Here is a 26,954-nt window from a genome sequence, read left to right as displayed (position 1 = left end):
AATGTCTAAAACTGCCTTCTTTAACTTGTGCAACATTGCCAAAATTAGGAACATCCTGTCTCAAAATAATCCAGAAAAACTAGTCCATGCTTTTATTACTTCAAGGCTAGATTACTGTAACTCATTACTATCTGGATGTCCCAGTAACTCCATAAAAAGCCTCCAGTTAATCCAGAATGCTGCAGCCAGAGTCTTGACAGGAACTAACAAGAGAGATCATGTTTCTCCTATATTAGCTTCTCTTCATTTGCCCCCTGTAAAATCCAGAACAGGATTTGAAATCCTTCTCCTCACATACAAATCCCTTCATGATCAAGCTCCTTCATACCTTAAAGACCTCATAGTACAATATTATCCCAATAGACCACTTCGCTCTCAGAGTGCAGGCCTACTTGTGGTTCCCAGACTTTCCAAAAGTAGAATGGGAGGCAGAGCCTTTAGCTATCAAGCTCCTCTCCTGTGGAACCACCTGCCAGTCAGGAATTAAATGTGTTCAAACTTGTGACTGGTATTGTAATGCTACCATTCCACTGAATGTCACTAACTTTGTCCCTTCTCTCTCCCTTCTTCCTGGTCCTGGAGCTGTAAATTGCTGATGCGCAGTTACTGGCCCCACCAACCAGCAGTGTCTATTTGTTGTTTATTGTTGCTGTTCTTTTCTCTCTCCTCTATCCACTCACCCCAACCGGTCGAGGCAGGTGGCCGCCCAAACTGAGCCTGGTTCTCCAGGAGGTTTTTTCTTCTGTTAAAGGGAGTTTTTCCTCTCCACTGTGGCCAAGTGCTTGCTCATAAGGGATTTGCTGGGTTTTGTAAATTGCCTTGAGAAGATTGTATTATGATTTGCTGCTATACAAATAAATTGAATTGAAATTTATTTTATGTTTGTTTCTGTCCAGTTTGTAAAGGTTCAGAACCGTAAAACAAGACAGACAACCCAACTAAAGAGTGTAATGAATTTTACTGTGGGGATTAACATGGGGCAGAGCAAATCTGGGTGGCTGAGGAGCAGCAATGGATTAGTAAGAACTGGCAGAAGACAGGGCTGATGCTGACTATAAAGGGTTGATAGGTAACATAGGTGGACTGATGTTTACAGATGGGGAACTCAGGACACAGGGACAACAGAATACTGGACTGGACCTGGATGGCTGACAGAAATAACTGTGGGAGTGACCAGGAGGACTTAGCCAAGAGAAGCATGGTGGTGCACTAAGTGGAGCAGGATAACTGAGCTGGGCAGGCAGGTGTCAGTTCTTTGGATCAAACAGGGTAGTAGAATGGCTGACAGCAGCAGGGGAATTGGGTTGAGCCAGACAGGTTTCGTGCTCAGGGAAAAGTTAAAAGGTAAAAAGAGTTACAGGCTTGGTTAAACTGGAGGACGGTGCCAGAGCGTGCTGGTCACAGAGTGCAGAGAAAAGCAGATGAACAGTATTGACCTGGGGAAAACAGGAGAGCTGGCCTGAGTCATGTAAGCTCCGGAGTGCGTGGATAATCAGGTGAGTTATTGGAGAGGGGGTAACAAGGGAAACAGGAGACTTGGTCTGGAGTTGGGGAAATGTAGGTTCTGAGATGCAGGCAAATTCTGGTACAGGTGATCACAAGCTGCTGAGGTTAAAGGAAGTCCCAGGGGGACAGAAAGTGGCTTCAAAATAAGAGTTTAAACCAGGAAATGATCTGGGATTATGACAACACTTCAAAAAGGAATATTTGTACATTAATTTTAAAATGGGAAAAATAAATAAGATACAACATATCAAAGATTTAAATGTTTTAATAGATGATGAAGCATTTATATATAACAGGCACACAGCATTCACCTGGTCAGGCTTGTGACCAAAGTTTGTGTTCAGTTACATGAATAGTAGTCACCAGGGCGGACAAAAACTGTTTTCTAGTATGTACATGGGTTGTAATCATGTAGTTCCTTATCACCTACTACAGTGGACTCTAGTGTGTCAGCCCATACTCCACTGGTCAGCAATTTTAGGTGCAACAAAAATTTCTGCAGACTTGTTTATTATTTTGATTTGAGACCGTCTCTTTCCTTTGCACAACACCTGTTGCAAGATTCCTGGTCTTCAGCAGCATAAAACTGGATTTATATTTTTTATAAATATCTACAGAGAGCCTCTAGAATTAAAAGGTCCTCTCTGCCCGCATGTCCACTTTCTTGTAGGTCATGAGTTCTAGTAGACACAACTGAACCAAAGCCCCATGCTAATGGTATGTGTGTTATTGGTGCTCATGAAGCATCTTAATAAACACTAATAATAAAGTATAATAATAAAAAGTCTCTACTGCACCTTAAGAGATGGACTTAGAATCAAATCAAAATAATAAAAAAGACTGCATGTACACTTCATATTTACACCTGTCTGCACCTTCAGGGGTAGATCTGCTTGTCATCACTGCTGTGAACTCAACTATGTATGTATATCCATGACAGTATACATATGTGTGTGGTGCTTTGTACCAGTATATATGGTAGCATCAAGTAACACCTAAAGAAACATTCAGTGGTTAAATTTCCCAAGTATTAATTTTATCTTTGGTGGAAATTACAAACCTTCCCCTTAAATTGGACACCATGCATTGCTGGTTATATTTCAACTACAATAAATACTACTACCTGTACTGTGTTTATTGAAAATAGTGTAACTGCAGTAACATTTTGACTATGAATCAATTTGTTTTTAATTATGTGAGTAATATGTGACAGGGAGCTGAAGATGTTGAGAGCTGAGGATACTGAAGGAGCTGGAGGCTTGAGGATGAAGATGTACTATCTAAAAGAGCTCAAGAAGAGAAAAAAAAAAAGTAATGTCAGAAAAACAAAGACAGCCAGTTTGAGGGAAGGGGGATGAAAGGAAGGAAGGCATGAAAAATCAAGAGTCAGTGGCTGAATGAGGACTGAAGGGAAGGAGGAACAGGAGAGAGAGAGGAAGAGAGGGAAAGAGAGATAGAGAAATAGAGAGATACTTTATTCATCCCCCATGGGGGAAATTCAAGAACAAGGAGTAGAAAGAGAGGAGAGAGGCGGACTGATGTTCAGCATTTTTGCGTTGAACTGAACAGTGTTAGAATCTGTTAAAATATATATATATATAAACACAGAAGTAATATTATTTCATCCATTTTGTCCTCGTGGCAGTCTCTTCTTATGCATGCAGTCCACCTGAGTGCATTTCCAAAAAAATGAATTGAGTTTTTTCTTTTTATGGCCAAAGAGTAATAAAAACACTGAGGAAAAAAATCCTGACTGTAGCTTTTATAATTCATACACTAAAGAGATAACTATTAGGCATACCAGCTGCAGTGCAGTATAGTAAAAGGTCACCAAGGTCTCCAAAGGGCACAGAATTTCTAATCATAATTCTGATACACAGAATGTGCTTGTTACATAAAAATGAGCTTGTTAAGTAAAAAGAGTAAACAAAAGTTTATATTCAAACATAGTATTTAAAATTTCCATGTACATATTTACAACAAACCTTTTCTGGGCATTATAAAACACCCACAGTGCTAAAAGGTCTTTTAAGTCCAAAAAAACACTTATCATCAGAATAACAATCCCCTCCCAGCTCTGGAGCACCAGTGGAGTAAAAAAATTAGATGAAGACACTTCTGTGCAGTTTAGTTAGCAGGTGGCTGAGGTACACTGTGTGCTGGTAGATTGTGCGCAGTCTTTATTGTTGTGCTCCGTCAGTTTGATAATGACAACCTTTCTCTGGAGCTGCGTGGCTTCTGGGGGATCGGGCTGTTCAGCTGCAGGCTGCACCGAGCTCTCATTAACTGAGTCCTGGCAGTCCTGTGGCAGCAGCATAGTAGTGATGTTTGAGTATCCACCCTGCACTGCCAGGTGCAACGGGCTGAGCCCCTGCTCATCTGTCAGAGTGCCACCGTCTGGACAGTGGAGGAGCAGCTCTTTCAGGACTTCACAGTGTCCACTCTCTGCTGCCAGGTGGCAGGGTGTGCGTAGGGCCTGGTTGAATCTGTAGGGGTCTGCCCCCTCTTCTATCAACATCTTGACAGTGGCCAGGTGTCCTCGCTGGGAGGCTAGATGGAGAGGAGTGAGTCCTTGGGTAGTCTGAGCGTGGATATCTGCGTGGTGTTTGATCAAAAGTCGAGAGGTGCTGGTGTGCCCTGTCTCCGCTGCCACATGTAGCGGTGTGTTTAACCCAGCAGACGTCACGTGAACATTTGCTCCTAGTTCGATCAGGATCCGTGCAACTCGGTACTGCCCCCTCTGGGATGCCAGATGCAGCGGCGTGCGGCCATCTGTCGTCTGTCCGTCCACATCAGCACCGGCCTGTTTGACCAGCAGCTTGACAATACCCAGATGCCCTTGCCAGGCAGCCAAGTGAAGAGCCGTCCAATTGTCCTTGCCCTTGATTTGAACATCAGCACCGCGGCTAAGCAGCACCCGGATAACATTTTCCTGGCCATGCTGGCAGGCCACATGAGCTGGTGTGCGTCCTTGGCCATCAATCTCATTGATAGCTGCCCCACGGTCCAGCAGCAGGCGTGTGATTGCCTCGTCCCCGTTCTGTGCAGCCCAGTGCAAAGCTGTATACTGGTCCTCATCTTTGGCATTGACGTTAGTGCTGCGCCGACCAAGCAGAAGTTCTGCCAGGGGTTTTAGGTGCTTCTCCGTGGCCAGGTGGAGGGGTGTGGATCCACGGGCATTGGCAAGGTTGGGATTGGCATTATTCAGGAGGAGGAACTTAACAGCCTCTTCATTGCCTAAAGTGATGGCATGGTGAAGTAGACTGCCTCCTCCATCCAGGAGCAAGTCGACATCCTGGGGCTGGAGGATCTTCATCAGCTTGGCAATGTCTTTGGTCCTGATGGCATCACACAACTTCCGCTTCTGGACCTCAGCTGAATCTGAGCAGTAAGGAAGAAACGAACATGTTTAATGCAAAAATCACAATATTAACAATTTAAATTTTCTGTCTCCATGACTAACAGTTTCAGTTCCAGGTCTTGTATCGGTTCTTACCACATGTGCTTTCTTTTTCAAAAGACAACGTGATAGAGTCTTGGGAGGAGAAGGCAGAGTCAGCGGAGGAGATGCCAGACAGCCTCTTGCAAGTGTTCTCTTTGCTGTGGCAGCTATCTTCCTTCACTCGATCAAAGCTCCTAGAAATCCCAGAATCCACCTGGCTCAGCAGTTCTGACAGGCTGTAATCTTTTTCTGGTAACATGGCTGACTTTGGACGCACTGGCTTGTTGTCTTTATCCTGTAAATCAAAAAGCCAGATTAGCATATTGGGACAAGCTATTTTTGACAGTAGCATTTCATTACATTTGGCGTATTTAGCTGCCATCCTCCTCTAAAGCTTTCTACTGGATAATGAAAGTTGATCATTTGTTGAACTTGAATTTGACTGAACACATATGCAACTTGAAAACAGCTCATCTTCTGTTCTTGTCACATACACAACACTGATCACCACAGAAATGACAAACCCGCCGTCAGGTTGACGATCCCATCAGTCAACATTCCTCTTTCATGACATCATTTCGGTTCAGGATAAAACATTTCTACAATAGATGACTTATGAAGTCATAATCATGTCTAGTGATAAGGCTTTGGGTGTCTGTATGTGCATTAATGAGAAATGCTGACAGATTAAAAGAGACTGTATCAGGAAGATATGACTCAAATAAGCAAAGAAATTACCACAACAACATTTCAATGGTTGATCTAGATTTGTTTTCACAATCAAAATAAGTAAGTCATGTAAGTGTAATGTAAGTAATGTAAGTAAGACATGTAAGTCTGGTGCTGTCATGTTGTACCTGGTCACTAGTGAGTACATTAGGGGACGTAGGGTCTGGCTCTGACATAGATAAGGTTGGGGTCCTGGGCTCCTCTTGAGGTTTGGAACAGAGCTCTTCAGCTTCAGATGTGACTTCTGTAAGGACAAGATGTCTGAGTCAGGTTTCAGTAAAGGCTGGTATGGAATACACACAGGATGAAAAGCAGCAGTAAAATAGGCCTCAATTTGACAGACTGCTGTACCTAAACTAGTCTAAGTGTGCTTTATTCTTTGAGTGTGTAGTTAAAGGAATAGGAACTGCTTGTGTTCATACTGGTTTATTTGATGTCATCTCAACAGGAGAAGGTTAGCATTTGTCTGTTGTGAGTTGAGAGAAAAAAACCTACCCTGAAAGCTGGGTCTGGCTTCAGGATTTGCGGCCCAGCAGCGCTGCATGAGGCTCAGGAACCCTGTGCAGGCTGAAGGTCGACAGCGTGGCACTGCTGCCAAGTCTGGGCGCACCCCCTTAACCACCTTGACCATGATCTGCAGGATATTATTCTCTCCTAGGGAAAAGTACATTTCCATATTTAAGTTCTGTTGCTAACCAACTAGGAATTATACATAACAGAATGTAATTTGAAGCCCTATGTTCTGATATTGACACATGGTTTGAAGACAAATATTGACTTGAATCATAATGTAACATGCTGCACTACATAACTGCTGCATAAGGTGCTGGTAGGTACCAGTGCCAAAAAAGAGAGTCAGCCTACACAGTTTATCAGCACCTTCATGTGTACTTAGATAAAGCAGTATGTGCTGCTGTTTCCCATGGGAGCAAAAAGGGAAAAGCTATGTGTTTCTGGTCTGGCCTCTTTCTATCTGACTTTGGGATCTGCCAAAGGAGTGATTCAGAACAAACAGCAGAGGCTTTAATGACAGTTACTTCAGCTCCTATTGTAGCCATAACACCCTTCATCAGTGGAGGAAGATGTGAAGCCATGGTTCAGAGTTTTTAATTATGTCTGGATCAACACAGGTAATGCCAGAGTCAACCTGACCACTCTCATCTAGACATGTCTTCAGATGAAGCCAAGTTCCTTGAAGTGAACTGCTACCTGATATGCCTGGGAAAACAAATCACTCTATTTGCCAGTCTGGCCCTCTCCACCTGCCTGCTCTGGAATTTACTGAGTAAACACATACAGTGCAGCTCCTGTACACACAGGCACACACAGACACCTTGATAGGTGTAGTCTCAAGTGTTCACCTTGGGTTATGTGTTTACTGGAAAATATGAAAGCCAATTCAAGACAGGAAAATGGGGGGAAAAAAATGAAACTATTCAGAGTCAAAGTGAGACACCAAGTCTGATGTGTTTTGCATTTAGTACATCTACTGGATGGATTGGATCAATGGAGTGCCATGACCATGACAGAGGCCTCTAGGGGATGAATCCTATTGCCCCCGTCCAGTATTGTGGTTTCTAACTATCTTCAAAACATGCTAACATTGTCGTTGTGTGCATTTAGCTCATAGCACTGATATATCCCAGTACAGGAGGAAACCAACATTGCTATAAACTCATTTAGCTTGAACACATTAATTTGGAAAACATGGCACAGTAAAACTGTCAAACAACTAGAAACCAAATGATAATGCTGAGTTTGAATTACAGTCCAGATCTGCTGTCATAATTATCAAACATAATAATTTTACTTTAACATTTTTTTGCATAACTGAACATAACTTTTTTTATTGGCATGAATAAGGGCTGTCAAAATGAACATATTAATAATGTGTTAACACAAACTCATTTTAACGGCACTAATTTTATTAACGCAGCGCACATTTCCTGTCTGACCCGTGGCCTAGCCCGTAGTAGGAGAAAACAAAAAATACATCCATAGACAGTAAAGAGAGCAGCAGCAAACAGAAATGGGAGACAGAAAAAGGTCTGAACGGTAAATTCTAGTAGTTTCACTAATTATAAACATACATTTGCATAAAGCATCCATGTTTGTCCATGCCCATGTTGATTAGAGTGTTTAAAACTTTAAAAGTATTAATTTAATGTACATTTAGAACAGATAAAAATGTGCGATTAAGTTGTGAATAATCATGAGTTAACTCATGATTATCATGTGATTAATCACGATTAAATATTTTAATCGATTGACAGCCCTAGTATGAATGTATTTCATAAATAATAATTTACCATCAGGCTTAAAGGAAATGTATTTTTTTGCATTAATTGCTCTCCCAGACAAGTCTTACCTTGGTAGGGTTTCTTCTGTGTGAGAATCCCCCAGATGACGATGGAGAAACTTGAATGGAGGTAAATTTAAAGTGTCAGTACAAAAAAATCCCCAAAAAAATCAAACATCTTTTGCTGCAAAACTGACACTTGTTTTTAATCCAAGCTTAAACCTCTTGCTGCATAAACCATTGCTGTCAGAACCACTATATATATATTCACCCAAATACATTCAGATGGTCTTTATAATGTAAAACATTAAATAGCCATTTGCTTTCATTACACAATACATCATACTAAATTCTTCTTCTCTAATACTTCTCTTACATTTGATTCATTTTTTTTAATTATAGTGACTGGTATGAGTCAGTGCTTAACTGAAAACTACAGAAATTGGGAAACACCAGCCAGACACCTATGCCAAAACATAAAACAAAAGATTCACAGAAATACGTTGCACTTAAAAAGTCCAACCTGTATACATCATGCTTGGTGTCAGACACTCTGTCCTTCTCTATGATGCTTTCAGGGGGCAGGTAGGCAATGGTGCCACAGAAGCCATCTCTACTGATGTCGTCAGCCCGTGATAGGCCATTCCATCGAGCCAGGCCAAAATCAGATATCTGAGACAGGAGGAGATCAGATAAGACCATCAAACAGAGCAACCCTGGTGCTTTTCTCATGAAGTGTCACAGTGATGACTAACTTTCCCCACTAGATGTGACAGGCAGCTAAGCTCTTATTATGTGCACTCAGTGGTATGATGAGGGCAACACAGCCATGTCCCAGCCTGTTGGAGAGGAGAGGCCCTGCACGTTTGTGTTTTGCAGCGCACACCCACCCACACACACACACTTATTCACAGAGGAAGATTTAGTAGGAGCTGTATTAATCCTGTTGGGACAGGCCCAGGTGAGGTGTTTACATCCAGGTATTAAAATCCAGAAGTGACGGTTCCCACCCATTGCTCTAAGTACTGCTGAGCTGTTTAGGGGTTGAACAGAGGCTGAGAGACACCTGTCTGCCCAGAGTGGGTGTAGGCTGTCATTTTAAAATTGATGAAAGGCAACAACAAAGCACAGCATGTATGAAATTCCTTCGAAAACCTAAAAAATGGGAACTTTGAACCAGAGATAAATCCACCATCCCTAACCCTAATTATACTTCATGGCAGATGTATAAAATTTAAATGGAATGATGAGCAGTTGTGATAGATATAGATGTATGTTTATATATGCATACATACATATACACACATGCACACGCACTTACGTGCATAGTGTTTTTACACATCAGAGCTACAGTGCACCTGTAGACAGCAGGTGATAAACTCTCTACCTTGACATGATAGTGAGCATCCAGCAGGATGTTGGCAGGCTTCAGGTCCAGGTGAAGCAGTGGTGGGTTCATGCAGTGGAGAAAGTTCATTCCAACTGCAGTCTCATGGATGATGCGGAAGCGGAGTTCCCAAGGCAGCGGCTCGGTGGCCAGCAGGGTCTCCAGGGAGCCAGTCTCCATGTACTCCATGACAAGGCCCTGGGGGTCCTCACAGATCCCATACACAGGAAGGATATATCGGAACTTGGCTGCCTCCATTTTTTTAGCCTCCTCAAGCAGCTCCGAACGCTCCCTGTATGAAAGAAAGTATTAATTACATTACTTTCAGGTTTCATTAGGTTTATGTTACATTCTTATTGGCTTCAGAAAGTAAGGTTTTTCTCCTGGAGTGACTAAAGAGTTTTAATGTGTGCACAACTGCAGTTGAAATGAGAAGAAGCATTTCTTAAAATATATTTTTAGTATTATGTTTTCCATCAACTACTCTACACAGCTCATAGGTGTCTATTAAAGCTGCACTCTCATAAAACATTCACCTAATAATTCGGAGGTCTGGCTTTGCTCACTGAGCTGTAATGTTTGGCATAACCCAAATTCCAATACTTTACACATCCTTAATAGGTTCCAGCTATGCAGAATGGTTAGCATTCATTTTCAAGGTACACCTTTTTTCGCTATCTGTAATTAATCTACCAATCTAAGTATGTGGACCTGAACTGCGCAATGAGTCTTTTAGGCCTTGAGGACATTCCAGTTCAGCCTGGCGAGAACTGTAGGCTTAAACAGAGCTCTTGTTCTCTGTTGCTCAACATTTGCAGAAGCTTTCTTTATCAGTCCACTGGCCCTGTTGACATAACTCAAACACAACTGTGCAGGTCATTCATGCCCCCAGTGTACATATCTCCTGTAAAAACTGCTTAAAGAATGCAAACTCTTAATGAGGACAGATGAGATAAATTGCTAATGATCATATTGGTAGGAATGTGCATCAAAAGCAGAATTAAATGAGCTCTCCTGGGATTTCAGTTCCTTCCTAACCAATAAAATGAAATTAGGTTCATTGAAGAGACTTTTACAAGTCCTAAGGGTCTATTATGTGTATAGTGTATCATGTTACTGACTCGTGAGTTGTGTTATATAAGGAGGAGCCTGGCCATAAATGTTCTTTAGAGTCATACAGGGGAAGGAGGCATAAGCCCTCAAATCTGCCAGGTAAGAATAAATTAGCATGAGCAAGGAGAATGGGCATGGACTAGTTACCTAATCTTCACCTAATCCAAAGTGCCCCTCAGCAGCTTCTTGGAACTAAACAATGTCCTTGCTTTTACAGCGACGGCTGGTAGGACCAGTTTTACAGCTTTTTTCATTGTCTGTGCCACACTGTAGCAGCAGACAAAGGTGGCTTTGAGCGTCTATTGCTAGGTGTTACGTGTGGGTTGATGGAGGCTCCAGTCAAATGGCTGTTTATGTACTTTGCAGATGTTTGGAAGAGATAACATCTTTGGTTCAGGTTCAGCGGATGCTTTAAGTTGCACTACGAGTTTGGGGCAAGGATGTCAGTGCTTTTTTTCTTTGCGGTATGCTGAAATCTTAAGTTCCTGTTTGTAAATTATGTGCAGAAATGTCTTGGTGACTGCAATCTTGTGATCTCATATCCATTCCCTATCTGATGTTTAACAATCAAAAAAAAAGAAAAAGAAAGAAAAGCCAGTTGGGTAATCAATCCAGGAAATGCAAATCCAGACAGTATGTCTGCGGCTTAATCTCAATTTCTTCTATCATTTAGGAAGGACCGGCACAACTCTGCCACTTAGGTGTTGAAAAACATAGGAATCATTATCTCAGATAATTTGTCTGTAAGTTAAAACATTACGTACGTTTTTGTGCTGTAAGATTTATTATTTATCTAAAGCCCCACAATAAAACACAGTCATCCATACTGCAGGCCAGGAGTACAGGACTCCTGCACCCACATACACTCACAATACATTAAGTGGATAAATGAATGAATAAAATTTAAAAAAGAGAGATTTTATTTCTTTTGAGAAATCCATGCAGTGTAAAAATAAGATTCATGGTTATGGGAAGTTTTACAGAATCCTAGAGGATCATGTAACGTGTAGAAGTGCCTGGAGGAAAAGACCACCTTCCTGACCTTAAAGGAATGGGCTTTAATACAGCCCCTCCCTCAGGCTACTACATGTTAATGTCACTGTTGATTGGCAAAATTACAGGAGAACCTTTCATGTTTGGGTCTGGTTGGAACATGTAAACAGCTCTGTTCCTGAACAATGTGGACTTCTTTACTTCTTTTTGCCCCAGAGATGAATCAACATGTCAGCACTCCCTGCAACACGACCTTAGAGTGTCGAAAATTTGAAATGTGGCCTGTTGTTTGCTGCTGAGGCACCTCAACAGCTGCTCTGTGTGCCCAGACTGACAGTCAGTGAGTCACACGTGCTGGTATTCACCTTTCAGGGACTCTGAAGCACTGAATGATTTTTCATCGACACGTTCATAATCTATCCTCTACTGTTTGGTTATAAACTGCTCATCAGAGACCAAAAAAAAAACGATGAAAAATAAAAAGAACAAGTAAAGAAATATCTAAACTATTCCAGAGCTTCATGGTAGTATTACGGGCTGAATTCCTCTACACTACATTAAGTCATTCTACATCAGGATCAGTACAAAGATAATCCATGTGGCTCAACAGCTGAAACTTACTTGTCATCTACATGAAGGCAGGGAGGGCACTTGATAGCCAGCCATGTTTTCCACTGTACGTGCCGGACTTTGTATACTTGTCCAAATCCACCTGAACCTATTTTCTCCCAGTTGCCAAACTCAGAGGATTCAAAGGTCCTTAACAACCCCATATTCCAGTGTGGAGAATCCGGGACATCCATATCCGTGTTGAGAAACCCACAAACTGGGTAAACCCCTCTTTTTTTGTCTCCAAGCCACAGTCTTGGGAAGTGAACATATACACTGACCTGCCCGATTGTGAGCTCTTCCTTGTTTTTCCCCTTGTGTAGTTCAGAGTTACTCCTCCCTCTCTTCAGGTGAAAAAGGGGCTGGGCATGAAGCTGTGACATCACTTCCTGGTTTTGAAGCAGGGAAAAGTTCACTGAAAAAAAAGGCTTGAAGACACCATGCTGCCACTATGTGAATTTAGACTGTTCTTTTTCATATACCCTGAAAAAGAGAGAAAAATCTTTGTAATAAGTTAAAATCCCTAAACCCAGGAATGTTTTATTTTATAAACACACCTTTGCCCCATTGTAGACCATACCCATCTGTGGTAAGAAGTGTGTGTGTCTTAATAATAGGAGGGCTATGTGATAGTGAAGGCTTGGTTCTCAGCTCAAATCCATTATGCAGAGGCTACTGCCATGTTATAACCTGGAAGATAGTAGTGCAACAACTGTGCGTGAAAATCGGTGTTTAATGATGATGTTCAAATTACTTGAACTAACTTCACCAAACTAAACTTCCATCATGGTCATCTAGAAAGTTAGAATTTGAACTTAAATTATAACACTTCACACTAGGATTTATTGTTGCCACAAAAATACAACATTAAAATAGACAACCAATCTAAATAATTGCATACCCATGAAAGAATCACATATACATAAGAAACAACCTATCACTGAATTTAACTTTTTATTTACTTATTCTTAGTTACAGTTATATAGTTATATTAGGTCCTCTACTTTTCCTAATGCATGTGTTGTTTTATGAGAAGTTATTGTTCAATTCTGAAACAGCAAGCGGAATTGTATACAAAAACAGTTTGCACATTCAAATAGCTCCCATGGTTTGTAGCCTTTGGTAGTTTCATTGTTGTAAAATAAATTTAATTTGATTTGTACAGAGCCGAATGCAGTGTCTTCATTTGTTTTCTCTATATTTATTATATGCAGATATACACATCTGATTTTACATAATCAGAAGAGACAGTAAAAATAGGAGCAGCCCTGTAACTGGTAAATAAGATTCAGTTTTATTCCAGTATGGTTTCATGCCAAGAAAGAGAACCACAGATGCAATATTTGCTTTGAGAATGCTGATGGAGAAGTACAGAGAAGGCCAGAAGTAGCTGCATTGTGTCTTTGTAGATTTGGAAAAAGCATATGACAGGGTGCTGAGAGAGGAGCTGTGGTTGTGTCTGGAGTGGCAGAGAAGTATGTTCCAGTGGTGCAGGACATGTATGAGAGCTGTAAGACAGTGGTGAGGTGTGCTGTAGGTGTGACAGAGGCTTTGAGCCTCTTCTTGTTTGCTATGGTGATGGTCAGGCTGACAGATGAGGTTAGACAGGAATCTCCGTGGACCATGATGTTTGCAGATGACATTGTCATCTGTAGTGAGAGCAGGGAGCAGGTGGAGGAAAATCTAGAGAGGTGGAGGTTTGCTCTGGAAAGGAGAGGAATGAAGCTGAGCTGCAGTAAAACAGAGTACATGTGTCTAAATGAGAGGGACTCAAGTAGAACGGTGAGGTTACAGGGAGTAGAGGTGAAGAAGGTGGAGGATTTTAAGTACCTAGGGTCAACAGTCCAGAGCAACGGAGAGTGTGGAAAAGAAGTGAAGAGACGTGTGCAAGCAGGTTGGAACGGGTGGAGGAAAGTGTCAGGTGTGATGTGTGACAAAAGAGTGTCAGCAAGAATGAAAGGAAAGGTGGACAAGACAGTGGTGAGACCAGCAATGTTGTCTGGTTTAGAGACAGTGGCACTGAGACAAAGACAGGAGGCAGAGCTGGAGGTAGCAGAGCTGAAGATGTTGAGGTTCTCTCTGGGAGTGATGAGGATGGATAGGATCAGGAATGAGGACATCAGAGGGACAGCTCATGTTAGATGTTTTGGAGAAAAAGCCAGGGAAGCCAGATTGAGATGGTTTGGACATGTTCAGAGGAGGGACAGTGAATACATTGGTAAAAGGATGCTGAGGTTAGAGCTGCCAGGAAGGAGGCCTAGAGGAAGACCAAAGAGGAGGTTCTTGGATGTAGTGAAGGAGGACATGAGGATAGTTGGTGTGGGTGAGGAGGATACACAGGATAGGGTTGAATGGAGGCAGATGATTCGCTGTGGCGACTCCTGAAGGGAGCAGCTGAGAGGAAAAGAAGGAAAGAAAGATATACAGCTGCATTAACTCTGTATGTAAGTCATCAGATGGATAGGTTCGCACCAATGTAGTATCTGAAACCTCTTATGAACTTCAACAGTAAGAGGCCAAATAAAAGAAACAAGATGCTGCAAGAACCTTGGTAACCTTGGGCAAAGTTAATACTTTCTGCAGGTCCTCCTACTTACTCACAAAGAAAATACACAGTAACCACCTCTTTTTCAGTAATGCAAACTGTGATGCTCTAACATATCTGCTCCACCTGCCCTGAGTACAGGCACAAAAGAGGCTAAACTGCTGTTTAATACAGCACTACAAACATAATCATTTATGGTTATTTGCTTCCTGGTCATCAGCACCTGGCAGCCCCACCTCTCTGTTTACCTCTGCTTTAGCAGCATAACATGTGATCTCATGATATCACCCTCCTCCACCCTGCCTTCCAGATTGAATTAGGAAACTGGCTGAACAAGGTTTAAAAGCAAAGTATAAATATGTCATCAGGGAGGCTGCTGAGACATTAGGCAGACTGTGAGGAACCAGGCTGCTAGCTATTGGCACTGCAGCAGTGATCGGGGTGTTTGTCCCCAGAGGCTGCTGCTCTGCACTCACACCGAGGCATTAACATAATCAGCCCTTAAAGGGTTAAAATGGGTAGGCAGTGTGAATGAGAGCACCCTGTGTAAAGTGTAAATGTGCTCTCTGGGGCGGCATTGCATCATTAGAATGAAAGAGGAGTTTGTATTGGTGTGTTAATGATGTCAGCTCTTTTCATCTGCTTTGATTAAAAACCAGAAATAAATCAGGACTGTCCACCTTGCTCTGCTCTGTGAAAAATGGCTTCTTTACTTTGAAATTTAAATGAGCTTTTCTAAAACACTTATGTATGCATCAATCAGTGTGAGGTACGTTTATCATGAGATGTTATAAACAAGCGATCCATTTCAAATCTGTGGCAGTGAGCTCTGAGAACGTCATAGAGTACATCTCAGCTTGTGAGAACATAGCTGATGGCAGCTCAGGTATGTGCTGGCAGGTTGTTTATAGTGCTGCAAACCCTTTCTGCTGCATTTTGCTCTTCCCATCATTCAGCTCTTTGAAGTGCACTGGCACACTAGCTATGACGAGAATGCAGCTGCTGATGTGCAATAAATGTAGAAGCCTTATGGTGTGCTTGCACTGCTGTGTTAGTGATTTCAGGAAGTGCTGAGAATGTTCTCTGAGTGGAGGATCTTTATCCTTAATGTTGAAAATCTTGTTTTGTTGAAATGATTTTATTCTTCTTTATTTAGGAAAGAAAATATGAATTGTTAATTTTCAAAAGTAATCCTATTATTAAATTTACCCACTTTGTGTAAGATGATGCGATTTTTATCGCCATCTATTGGAGGTTTTATATACATTCACTCATTGAGCTCTGTGATAAGACTTGAGGCCTCAAACAGCATCAAAGACATATTTATGAGAATATATGCGTACAGCCAATTTCAAATTCTAAAAACTAGGGACATATGGAAATATGATCAAATCTGCTATTGATAAAAAGTATGGTATAATTTTTTAAATAATTTTTTATATTACTGTTCTCTGTATTTTGACTTTAAAAACTGTATGTTTGATAAAAGTTTCTTTGAAAAAGCCAGATTTGTTTTTGTTACACATAGTGATGTTTTGAGCTGCTTTTTGAATATGAATCTTTTGTTGTTGCAAAATTTGTTGAGGACGCTTGGAGACTGAGGCAAAAAATGCTTTACCCTGTGAGTGAAACACATTGAGATGTTTGACTGATGTAATGTGTGTCTATTAGTATTTTCACCAATGTGTATGCAAAGATAGATCATTTACGCCTCTTTTTGGCAGGGAAAAATGAATCGGTTTTTGTGAACCTTGCTGCTGGGGAACTGTTCGTTAGTTATAACCACACAGCTGAATTTATATGAAGACAAATACAAATGCCAAACACTGTAAAGAGGTATTTTATTTAAAAATAACAGTACAAAAAAGGCTTCCAGTATGTTTCCCAGACATTTCCACAATAATTACTGTTTACACCATTCAAAAATAACATTTTATCAGTGGGTCATTTTTAGGAAAATGCCACCATACCTTGTCACACAATCTGGAAGAAGTGTTTTCACCGAACCTGTCCGACATGTTTTATTTTCCAAGCAGCTGATATATCTTGAAAACATGCATGTGTTTCAGAGTGGTAAGGCATTTGAATATTCAACATGTTGCTTTGGTTTGAAATGTAAATCTTTAAGAGGAGTATCACTGGTTTTGGCTGAATGTACCATATGTTAATTATTAACAGCCACTTTGTTTTTTCAGAATAAACAAACAAACAAAATCATTTCCATTTGATTCACTTCAATAGGGCTGGAGAGGCATCTGGGTGAGAGTGATCAAAGCTTTGTACAGTTCATGAAACCTCCTCTACAATGCGATGATGTGAGTGTGAGGTGACCTGCACCTCCAGTCTCTTCAGTAGCTGAACATCTGTTGTGCAGAGCTGCTCTGCTGCTGTGGAGTGGGAGGCTGGTTCTGGCCAGTTCTGCCTGGCTCTTGGCCCTGGGCCTCCTGACACTCTCCCTGGGCACCCTCCACCACGGGGGTGACCTGGCTATCCTCAGCTGCCGGTACTGGCCGCCAGGCCAGAGTTGGGGCCTCCAGCTGGTGGCCCATGGGGTTGACTAGAGTAGTGAGGTTGATGAAGTGGGCAACTGACTGTGGCGCTGCACCTCCAGGCCCCACCGTCTCTGGGACGAGCTCGGCAGGGCGGTTGTGGACCATGGCGGAGCCGCTGACGGTATCGAAGGTGACGGTGAGGATGGAATTGTCCAGCGTGAGGGGCCTGTCACTGGCAGTCAGGTGGCCTACAGCTACAGGCTGAAGGCTGGTGAACTGGGCAGGGGCGTGGGAGGAGGCTGATGGAGCGCTGGGGTCAGCAAGGACCACCACCTGAAACGGCAGCAGCAGGTCAATCACAGATCTGCAATGAGTAGAGCTACTCCTCAGCTGACTATGTCAAATCATGAGTATCAAATATAAATGCTATATAAGTGTAATGTAGTATGTGACATTAAAGCCTCAGTACTTTTCAAAAAAACATCAGTGCATTTTGGTTTGTAATATCTAACTACAGATGACTGCAGATTGCTTTTATGGCTTTCGTTTTAAGTAAAAAAGGAGAACTACTCTACAACCTGCATCTGTTTACAGTTACAGTGATACTACAATAACTGCTGGATACTATAATGAATGAACTATTGGTCTAAAACACTGTAATACACTGCAAGGGTCATACTATTACTATCACATACCATGTGACATTATCTGTTATTATATTAGAGTAACAGGTTATACTTCAGTATTATCCATTTAGAGGGAGGGTTTTTATAGTTAGAAAATTGATAACATGTTACCGAATGATCAGTTGAGAGGAAATTCTTTTTATTATTATTTTACTACAAATGTATATCATCATTGCTTCTATTTATTCCTCTTTATTCTGCTTTACATCAGAAATGTGTGGGCAGCTTCTCTGTGGGAATGTTACTCTTCAGCAAGATAAATAGCTCATATTTCCCTTGTTTTTAAAGCCTTGTATCAAGCCTCCATTTCTTGTGGTCTCTATATGTTGTAGTACAGAAAAAGCAGCAACTTTTGTGAAGGTCTACATATGTACCTGTTGGATGCTCTGCACAGCGGAGCTAGTCTCGGTCTCGTCACCGACAATGACGGCGTTGAATTCTGTCATAGGTTCGTGCCTCGGCTCGGTGAAGTCAACATACTCATCGGGCTCAGAGAGCTCCGGCTCAGTCGGAACTCTCTGCTTCTTTTTGGGATGGCGAGATGGTCGACTGGGCCTCTCCTGAGACATGCCATCTTTTTCCATGGTCAGGGTGGGCTGAGGCAGGAGGTGGGACATTGCATGATAACATATCATTAGTGAATGGGTACAATTCAAATTTAGATTTTATTTGTCTTTCCACAAATACAAACACGTGTCTCATGATGAACACAGCACAAAAAACTGCCTCAGTAATGTCATGACAGACAGTTAACACTGTAGTAAGTGCCTGTTCACAGCTCATACTGTGAACAAACAAGAACACTGAGACAGTTCTATATTTAGTGTGTAAAAGTGAACCGCAAGGAAATTAAGAGCATAATGATCACGACATAACTTATCACCAGGCACAAGCATCCGACTCAGTGATACATATGTAGATATGTAAATTCTGATCTGAAAAGCTATTTGGCCCGTCAAACACAAACAAGACTCATGGCTATGGAAAAGGGTCTGCTTTTCTTCCTTGTGATTGTGGAAGCTGTTGTTGTTACACAGCCACAGACCCTGTCCCACACCAGTGTGTTTCACTGCTCTGTGCGGCATCATTAAGCTAATCCAGAATTTTAGTCTAACCTGCACAATGCTGATAGAAGAATCATTGATTGTTGAGGTTTCTTGAAGATCATCAAACTCATCAATTCTCACAGACACTGCCTGGAGGCATAAAGGAGAAAAGTCACAGTGACAAGTCTACCTCTAGGGTGTGACAAAAGATACTGGCCCAAGTGGGAAAACAGGACGGTCAACTCACTTCAGGGTGTTTGCGTCTCAGGTGTCGGTTCATGGATGCGCGCGTGGACACCTTGGTCCCGCAGAGGTGACACGACTGGGCCTCCACCTTCTCATGGGTCAGGTGGACATGTTTCTGCAGCATGTACTCTGTCAGGTATTTTTTATCGCACGTTGCACATGTCCATGTCTTACCCACTGCAGTGAGAACAAGGGAAGCAGTATCAGTCCAGCGTTTTTAAGTGCACTGATGTAAACAATCTGCACACTCCCAAACAACCCATCCTCCACCCTTCAACTTCCCGAGTTTTATAAGAAATGTGTCCTCTAATTTGTGAGAGGTGGTTTGGTTATTTAAATCAAATGGTGCTATAAATCACTCTCCATATTTGCCTTCTGCTCCACTTTCGTGGCTCTTAAAAAAAAAAAAGAAGCAAATTACAGGCTGCTGTGTTTGGCTTGCTGGTGCACATGGTGCGACATGAGACACTTGCCTGTGTGGATGAGCTTGTGTGTCTCTAGAGTCGTCCTCTCGCTGAAAGTCTTTCCACACAGCTCACACATGAAGTCCTTTATACCTGCAGGCAAACGCAACACAGACACACTGGGTCAAACAGCAACATGATGACCTCTGATAGTGAACATTGTTGTTTTTATTTTGTGACACCTTCTGTGACTGTGTAAGGTACACTGTGACTCACCTGTGTGTCTCTTGTAATGTTTCAGCATGTTGACCTTCTGGGCGAACTTGCGGTTACACTCCTTGCATTCGTACTCTTTGATGCCCTTGTGCAGCTTCATGTGGTGCCGCAGAGCATGTTTGGTCTTCATGCCTGCAGAGAAAACATTTCCTCAACATGGCAGTGACCCGAACGTCATGACCATTGTGTCATTTACACAGTGTGGAAAAACAAGTCACGAGGTGTATGATGCTGCGCTGAGAACCCGACCTTTCCCGCACTCTGCGCACAGGAAGTCTCGGATGTTGTCGTGAACCCTGAGGTGCTCCTTCAGCATGTCTTTCCTTGCAAAGGATTTGCCACACTTATCACAGCTGTGGCTCTTCACACCTGATCAAATAACATAAATAACACCAAATATCCTGGTAAATCTGTATATAGCTCTTTTGCTACACACTATACGTCAACATTTTTAATGGCCATATCTTCCTTTTGCTCACTCCAACCTCAGATCTCCCCTTGTTTGGAGGTTTTTTTTAAGTATAACAAGTAAAAAAAATGTTTAAGCAAAATGGTTGACAGGGATGATGGAGGGTATTGTGATGTTTCAGAGCATTCTGTCGTATAACAGTGGTAGAAGCAACACATGACACTGCCTTGACCTTGTCTAAATATCTATCCTCAGGAAACCTAAACATTAAACGGCTCAGAATCTAATACACAGACTGTTGCTTACCAGTGTGAATGATCTTGTGTCTTTCCAGGTTACCGATGCTATTGAAGATTCGGCCACAAACCTCACATGGATGGATGTACCTTCAGGACAGATGAGCAGATGTTGTAGCTGGTTCATTTCTTATTTCTGTTTCCTTTTAGGGACACTTCTGAAATACACCCTGATTCTTAATAATCTTAAACTTAATGTACACACGAGAGAAACACATTCCGGATATTTTTTGTAGTTCTATTAAAATTCATTCTCTAACAAATCTTTCTTTCTGTAGCTCCAGCACCAAAAAAATTTGTGTAATATTTTGTATCAGTACCCAACAGACACCAGCAGACATTCCTGTCTTCATCCTTTAGGATCTCGGCCTTGACTGAACAAGGCTGCACAAACACAACAAGCATAACCACAAATGTGAAACATGTGGAACATGTTTTGAGGGGTGCAGTCTTACTTCTGCACTGCAGGGTCGGGCAGCTGCTCCCTGTGGATGACCAGATGAGCATTGTATGTGGCTTTCAGTGCGAAGCGGCGGTTGCAGATCCCACAACCGTAGCCTCTTTCCTTGTGCTGCGCCATGATGTGATTCAGGTACTCTTTCCCCTTTGCAAACGACAGCTACAAACACAGCAATGAGTGGGACCTTTGTGTATTTGTAAGCCATTGTTAGTGAAAACAAAGCTATGTGCACCCCCTGATGCATCTGAAGTTTATATTACTCTGCTCTGAGCTGTGTGTGTCGGAGATCCTTTTAGTTTTCATGCTTGAACAGCCTTGAATGTATTTGTGAACTGCAACACTAAGTGGGGAAAGACAATACTTTTACATTCTGAGATGTACTTCAACTAAACCAACTCTCTGTGGTTATTATTACACCAGGAGGTGTATAATAAACAATATGAAGGGTATCTTTATATCAGCTTACTTGACATTTCTTGCAGTTGTATTTGTGGTGCTCAGGATCATCTTCCTCTTCATCATCATCTGTTTCATCACTGTTGCCTGATGAGATGCCGATCTTCTTGATGAAGCCTTCCCTCTCCTGCTCATCCATCAGGGCTATGTCCTGAAACAGAAACAATTCATCCAAATGATGCAACCCAGTGACAGAGGAGACCCAGGGAGGAGTCGAACCCTCACGAAACATGTATTACCCAAGGAGCTGCTACTTCTTCATCTAACACGGTGCATTATGGCCGGTTTTACTTTTTTGTCTTTAAAATGAGTGCAATAACGTGAAAACATGAACCGCTAGCACCTGATTCACCCCCACACCTGTGTTATAGTCCCCTGGTTAATACAAAAAAACTAAATGCCTTATATAAGTGCTATTTCTGTTAGGACAGACCAGGTATGTGCAAGGTGCAACACACGGGAATAACTGACAGGAGCTGATACTGAGAGGTGGTCAGACAGCATCAGACACTGATTGACATAGGAAGCTCTGATGATAACATGCTGAACAGAACAACACAAGCTAAGTGTAACTAGTAAAATTGTGTTCAGTGTTGACTAAGCCTACAGCTGAGCTTGTTGCCAGTCCTTCTCACCTTGAAGTGGACATGAATGTGGTCTCTAAGGACATCCACGCGGAAGAACCTGCGGCCGCAGATTTCACAGGTGTACTTCTTATCACCGTGAGTCAACAGATGCTTGTTCATGTTACTCCTGCAGGAGAACACCTATGCACACAAACACAGTTGATTTTTTTTGTTTTCTCCTGTGGGATTTATGTGCAGTTATTCAACCCACTGCCCAGTCATTGTAGCAGAGCTCACCTTGCCACAAATGGGACAGGGTGAAGGCTCCTTCCTGTACTTGGTCCCTTCTTCTCCATTGGCCTCCAACTCCTCTCGCTTCATGTGCTTTGGTCCTGTCCAGATGCAATTCGGTTTTAGAGATTAAGAGCTCAGAAGAAGAAATATAATGACATGCAATGAAAGGTTAATGAATGCAGGTCTTACAGGTCTTACAGGTCTTACAGGTCTTACAGGTCTTACAGGTCTGTGTTTTATAAACTTGTGTGAGATGCTCGGTGGTGAGAACCGCGTTCGTTTCTAGGACAATGCCACTCATCAACAAGTGAACTAAACATTTGCAGGAAATTGTCAGCAATGATGGGTCAATTCTTAAAATGTAAATACATATTTTTATTAACCATGCTCCAAACAGGAGATGCATTTACACTGATAAATCAATCAGCGCTGATTTCCCACAGATGCTGTGGACTCTTTGAGAAGTTTCTCCTTCAGTTCACTCTATCCCTGAAGGCATAACAATAAAACCACAGCCTCACATTTGAGAAGCGTCCCAGCAGGGCACCATCACTCACAGCCCTTCATTGTGTTTACCTTTATTGAGTCACATGCAACTGACACCAGGCTGCTACAAAGTAACCCCACACACACATACACACACCAGGATGGACCATTACATGATAACTGCCTGTTTATGCAGGAGACAGGTTACCAGAGTTCATCAATCCTGTGTGTTGCTTTTACAATTTATTCTGGGCAAAAGTGGCGTTTTATTTCTTATTACAGAGATGCATTAGAGTTCTGCCAACACTGTGTCACATCAGTTATTATACAATCCAACCGTTTACAGTGTAAGATACAGTATAACTGACTAAAACTGATGATTGGGATTCATGCAATCATAGAACATGACTGCCACTAAACATGAAGTGAATACTTGACACAAAACAACATATTTATCCTACACTGCCCTTATTGATAACGCAAAATCTAAAAAACCCTAATAAATCCTTTGGCACTGCTCTTGCACGACTCACCCACGCCGTGCCTCCTGTGGTGCTCCTGCATCACATCTTTGCGATAGAACATCTTGTTGCAGATTTCACAGGAATAGAGCTTCTCACCATGCTTCTTCTTGTGCTTGGACAGGTTGCTGTTGGTGGAGAAGAACCGCGAGCAGATATCGCACTGGAACGTCTTGTCATCTGAAGCCATGGAATGAATAAAGTCCAACAGTGTGAGCTGTGACAGGAACGTGATCAGACAAATTACAAACAGCAGAAAAACATTCAGACTACCCTACCTGTCCGACAGTTGTGGAACTTTAAGGCATTTTCCAGGCGAAAGGATTTCTCACACGTGTTGCATTTATATTTGTACTCTTGGTCAGGCTGTTGGGTGTTGGGTGAGCATAAAAAGAAGAAAAAGACACATTAACCAGCGGAGGGAGTAAAAAGATATAGCAGCTCCAGTGTTACCCACCACATTCTTGCTGTGCTTGTACGAGATGTGCTGCTTCAGACTCTCCTTACGGCTGAACAACTTGTCACATTCATCGCACTTGAACAGCTTATCGCCTGGGAGGATACATACAATGCTTTAATATTGTGCATCCACTCATTCTAGATTGAACTTATATTTGAATGTGTATTTTTTTTGGAAACAGAGGAAGAATTCAAGATTCAAGAAGGGAAATATTAACTTTTTAAATGTACCGTGAGACCGGATGTGTCTGTTGAGGTTGCTGCTGTTCTGGAAGACCTTGTTGCAGAGAGAGCAGCGGTAAACCTTCTTGTGCTCTCTGGCTTTGTGTCTCTTCAGGACAGTCCCACAGTGTGGCACTCTCTCTGCTGCTGCTGCTGCTGCTGCTGCTGCTGCTGCTGGTGGTGGTGGTGGTGGTGGTGCTGCTGCTGCTGCTGCTGCTGCTGCTGCTGTTGCCGCTGCCTCTGAAGCTACTGGCCCTGAGGTCTCGATCAAGGGCTTGACATCTGCACACATGAAGGAATCCACTGTCAAAAACAAAACTACAGGAAATGCAGCATTGGCTGGTAAAGTAGGGTGATGGATCTCACATTAGACAAATAGAGGCTTGCCTGCTCCTCAATTCAGATCAAAGTGAGATACTGATCACTGGCCCAGCCCGACGTGCTTGATATTAGGTAATTCTCGCCTATTACGTGATTTCTCAATCTGACAACCAAAGGAGGTTCTTGTTACATTTAACTCTATGCTCTCTGTTGATCAGCACAGTAAAAACATTCACCTATCACAGTTACAACTCTGTTTTTTTTCCTTTTCTTCTTTACCTTTTATTCCATCCTGTGCTCTCTGCTCACAGTCTCCCCAGAGTTCAAAACAGGTCAAGACGCTGCAGGGTTTTTTTTTATTCAACCCCATTCCTCTGAAACAAACTCCCTGTTGACATCAGACAGGTGTTACATCCAAACCTAAAACTCACCTGGAGGCCCAAACCTTCCACTAGTGGCACAGTCCAGATTACATCTTGCTTTATACTTGCTACAATTCTTCTGCAGGAGATTTGTTTTTAGTCTCAATGAATCTTTAAAATGTACTTATGTACAGTATAATCCACATCATTGTCCCAGGTTCATTGTCATCCTGGACAATGAACCTGGGATCAATCAGACACCTGATGGTGTTGTGAGACAAAGAGCCTAAAACTTCTGCACAGTACTGTATATCAAACTTTAGTAACAAGACAGTCACGCTAGCAGCTTAGTGAGACGGTATTTATGCACAGGAGTGCATTCAGCTGAGCAAATATTAATAATAATATGCTAAATGTGACAATGGCAACATGTTGATGTTTAGCAGGTCTAATGTTTACCATGGTGAGCATGGTAAACATTAGACCAAACTGTGTTACTGTGCTAATATTTGTTAATCAGCTTAGACTTCAACTATATGTTCATAAACCTGGACCATCTCCTGCCACTCAGTCAGTGATTTGCAACATCCATCCATCCATCATCTATACCCGCTTATTCCTAACCAGGGTCACAGGGATCTGCTGGAGCCTATCCCAGCTCTCTTTGGGTGAAAGGCAGGGGTACACCCTGGACAGGTCACCAGTCCATCAGTGATTTCAACATTTACCTGGAATTAAACAAACTCAGCTAAATGTACAGCCACAGTCTGATGTGACACACAACATGTACGGTGACGGTGTTATGAGAGCAAGGCAACAAGAAGAAAAGGCAAAGCTTTGTCTGTGTGCCTGCAGCCACAGCAGTGAGTGCTTACTCTTTCATGCATTGACACAAATCCTGATGTTTATTGTTTTAGAGTCTTCACAACTGTTCAGCCACCTCAGGGTGATTTCAAGCCTTTTCCCTTCGGTCTAAAGTATATCCATAAAACTACTTTCTAAACTGTTCCAAGTGTTTCAGGATAGACTTTTTTTATACCGTGTTTTTTTTCTCACCTTTACTTTTGCTTGCAGCAGCTGTGGTTCCAGGCTTGCGTGCCTTGGCTCTTCTCCCTCGGCTCTGCCCTGTCTTAGGGGCCAGCTGAGGTGCAGGAGGGCCACCACCCTCCTCCTCCTCCTCCTCCACTTCTTCCTCAGGGCCGACCAGGTTCTTCTCTTGGGGCAGGAGCAGGCCGACGGGAAGCAACGTCACAGTCTTCACCTCATCCAGATGACTCAGAATGTTCCCTGTGATCCACAGAAGGAAACGGGGGATTTAGAGTGTGACACAGTATTTCCTCTGTTTATGGATGTTTCGAAGAGGAGAACAGTGTGACTTCCACTCTTGTCTGACACGCTATAGAGAAAACACTGAAAACCACAATCTGATGCAACGGAGAACTGAAAATCACATTCATGACCCTAAATATTTCAACGTTGCTTTGACTGGAGTGAAGGATGTTTTGCTTACCTGCACTGTCTTCTTCAGTCACTGAATGTATGTGAGCTCCAGGTTTCTTTGAGGTTTCTGTTTTAGCAGACGAAGACGTCACATCTGAGAAGAAGAGTAAAGAAGTATAAGGCATAACTCCAACTGTCCCCATGATTTCTGTCCCTGTAACGTCATCTACCCGGTATCGATGGAGGTGGCTGAAGTGGAGGCTTCAGCATGGGCTTCTCCATCTTCTTGGCATAGAAAGCTCCGTACCAGACCCTCAGCTCTGTTCCTGGAAGGACATCCTGGGAAACAAACAGCAGGTGCAAACATGAAAACCACACCGGTTTGCTATTGGAAGGCTCAGGTTTAGGATGGATGCAGGTACCTGGGAGGTGTTGAAGTACACCTCGTCATCCTGCTGGTAAGCTGTCAGATTCTGGTGCTTGTAGTCGGTCGCCGGTCGTACCAGCATCATCCAGTTGCAGTCTTCTTCACTGCTTGAGTCAAAACACACCACCATGCCGTTCTTCTGGAAGATCTACACACGGTGGATTAAGAGGGAAGGAAGTTAAAATACAGTAAAAACATCATATTTGTTTATTTGAAACAGATCAGCCATTATATATGTCAGGATTCATCTATCTGCACCTTCAGAGGAAATGCTCCTTCCTTCTTTACATGGGAGACCCTCTTAGCCTCAAAGGGTCCAAACCGGGTTCTCTTGACCAGCCGGTGCAGGACGAATACTCCCTCCTCCCCGTCAGAAACCTCCCTGATCTCTAGGCTGTTTGGTAGAGACGACCTGATCCAGCATGAGAGCAGCATGGTATGTTAGGAAACAACGCAAAAATC

At 42.5% G+C, this 26,954-nt stretch overlaps 2 protein-coding genes across 4 annotated transcripts in view; both read right to left on the bottom strand.

Annotated features, from left to right (window-relative positions):
- Positions 1-1,825: 1,825 nt before the first annotated feature.
- Positions 1,826-12,369, bottom strand: ripk4 (receptor-interacting serine-threonine kinase 4). The gene is made up of 8 exons (XM_026329346.1): positions 12,091-12,369; positions 9,364-9,655; positions 8,500-8,648; positions 8,046-8,095; positions 6,173-6,331; positions 5,806-5,921; positions 5,003-5,243; positions 1,826-4,887 (listed from the first exon to the last, which is right to left on the bottom strand). The coding sequence occupies exons 1-8, from the start codon at positions 12,270-12,272 to the stop codon at positions 3,638-3,640; spliced, it is 2,439 nt and encodes an 812-aa protein (XP_026185131.1). The 5' UTR covers positions 12,273-12,369; the 3' UTR covers positions 1,826-3,637.
- A 4,127-nt stretch (positions 12,370-16,496) lies between these two features.
- prdm15 (PR domain containing 15) overlaps positions 16,497-26,954 on the bottom strand; it is an 11,893-nt gene continuing 1,435 nt past the window's right edge. For all 3 annotated transcript variants that reach the window (XM_026329218.1, XM_026329217.1, XM_026329219.1), the window contains 21 exons: positions 26,751-26,904; positions 26,488-26,640; positions 26,296-26,404; positions 26,136-26,219; positions 25,682-25,912; positions 23,952-24,224; positions 23,719-23,813; positions 23,540-23,627; positions 23,274-23,441; positions 22,258-22,352; positions 22,030-22,161; positions 21,405-21,545; positions 20,934-21,097; positions 20,489-20,568; positions 20,023-20,142; positions 19,774-19,905; positions 19,567-19,650; positions 19,095-19,270; positions 18,917-18,997; positions 18,176-18,397; positions 16,497-17,448 (listed from right to left, as the gene is read on the bottom strand). In XM_026329218.1, coding sequence (XP_026185003.1) covers positions 16,972-17,448; positions 18,176-18,397; positions 18,917-18,997; positions 19,095-19,270; positions 19,567-19,650; positions 19,774-19,905; positions 20,023-20,142; positions 20,489-20,568; positions 20,934-21,097; positions 21,405-21,545; positions 22,030-22,161; positions 22,258-22,352; positions 23,274-23,441; positions 23,540-23,627; positions 23,719-23,813; positions 23,952-24,224; positions 25,682-25,912; positions 26,136-26,219; positions 26,296-26,404; positions 26,488-26,640; positions 26,751-26,904 — 3,259 coding nt within the window. In that variant the 3' untranslated portion in view covers positions 16,497-16,971. The remainder of the gene's footprint in view (positions 17,449-18,175; positions 18,398-18,916; positions 18,998-19,094; positions 19,271-19,566; positions 19,651-19,773; positions 19,906-20,022; positions 20,143-20,488; positions 20,569-20,933; positions 21,098-21,404; positions 21,546-22,029; positions 22,162-22,257; positions 22,353-23,273; positions 23,442-23,539; positions 23,628-23,718; positions 23,814-23,951; positions 24,225-25,681; positions 25,913-26,135; positions 26,220-26,295; positions 26,405-26,487; positions 26,641-26,750; positions 26,905-26,954) is intronic.

Source organism: Mastacembelus armatus, chromosome 14, assembly GCF_900324485.2.
Source record: "Mastacembelus armatus chromosome 14, fMasArm1.2, whole genome shotgun sequence".
In the NCBI taxonomy this organism is placed as follows: Eukaryota; Metazoa; Chordata; class Actinopteri; order Synbranchiformes; family Mastacembelidae; genus Mastacembelus; species Mastacembelus armatus.
The sequence above is the reverse complement of the archived record's forward strand: the minus strand, read 5'-3'. Positions and strand labels throughout refer to the sequence as shown.

What these genes read in the sequence shown, in the direction of transcription:
- ripk4 (XM_026329346.1), bottom strand. Translation starts at nt 12,272, where the DNA reads ATGGATGTCCCGGATTCTCCACACTGGAATATGGGGTTGTTAAGGACC. An exon ending in ACAGAAGAAACCCTACCAAG is followed by an intron (nt 6,332 to 8,045) that starts GTAAGACTTGTC and finishes ACTTTTCCCTAG; the next exon opens with GAGAGAATAATATCCTGCAG. An exon ending in TGAAAAAGAAAGCACATGTG is followed by an intron (nt 4,888 to 5,002) that starts GTAAGAACCGAT and finishes CTTACTGCTCAG; the next exon opens with ATTCAGCTGAGGTCCAGAAG.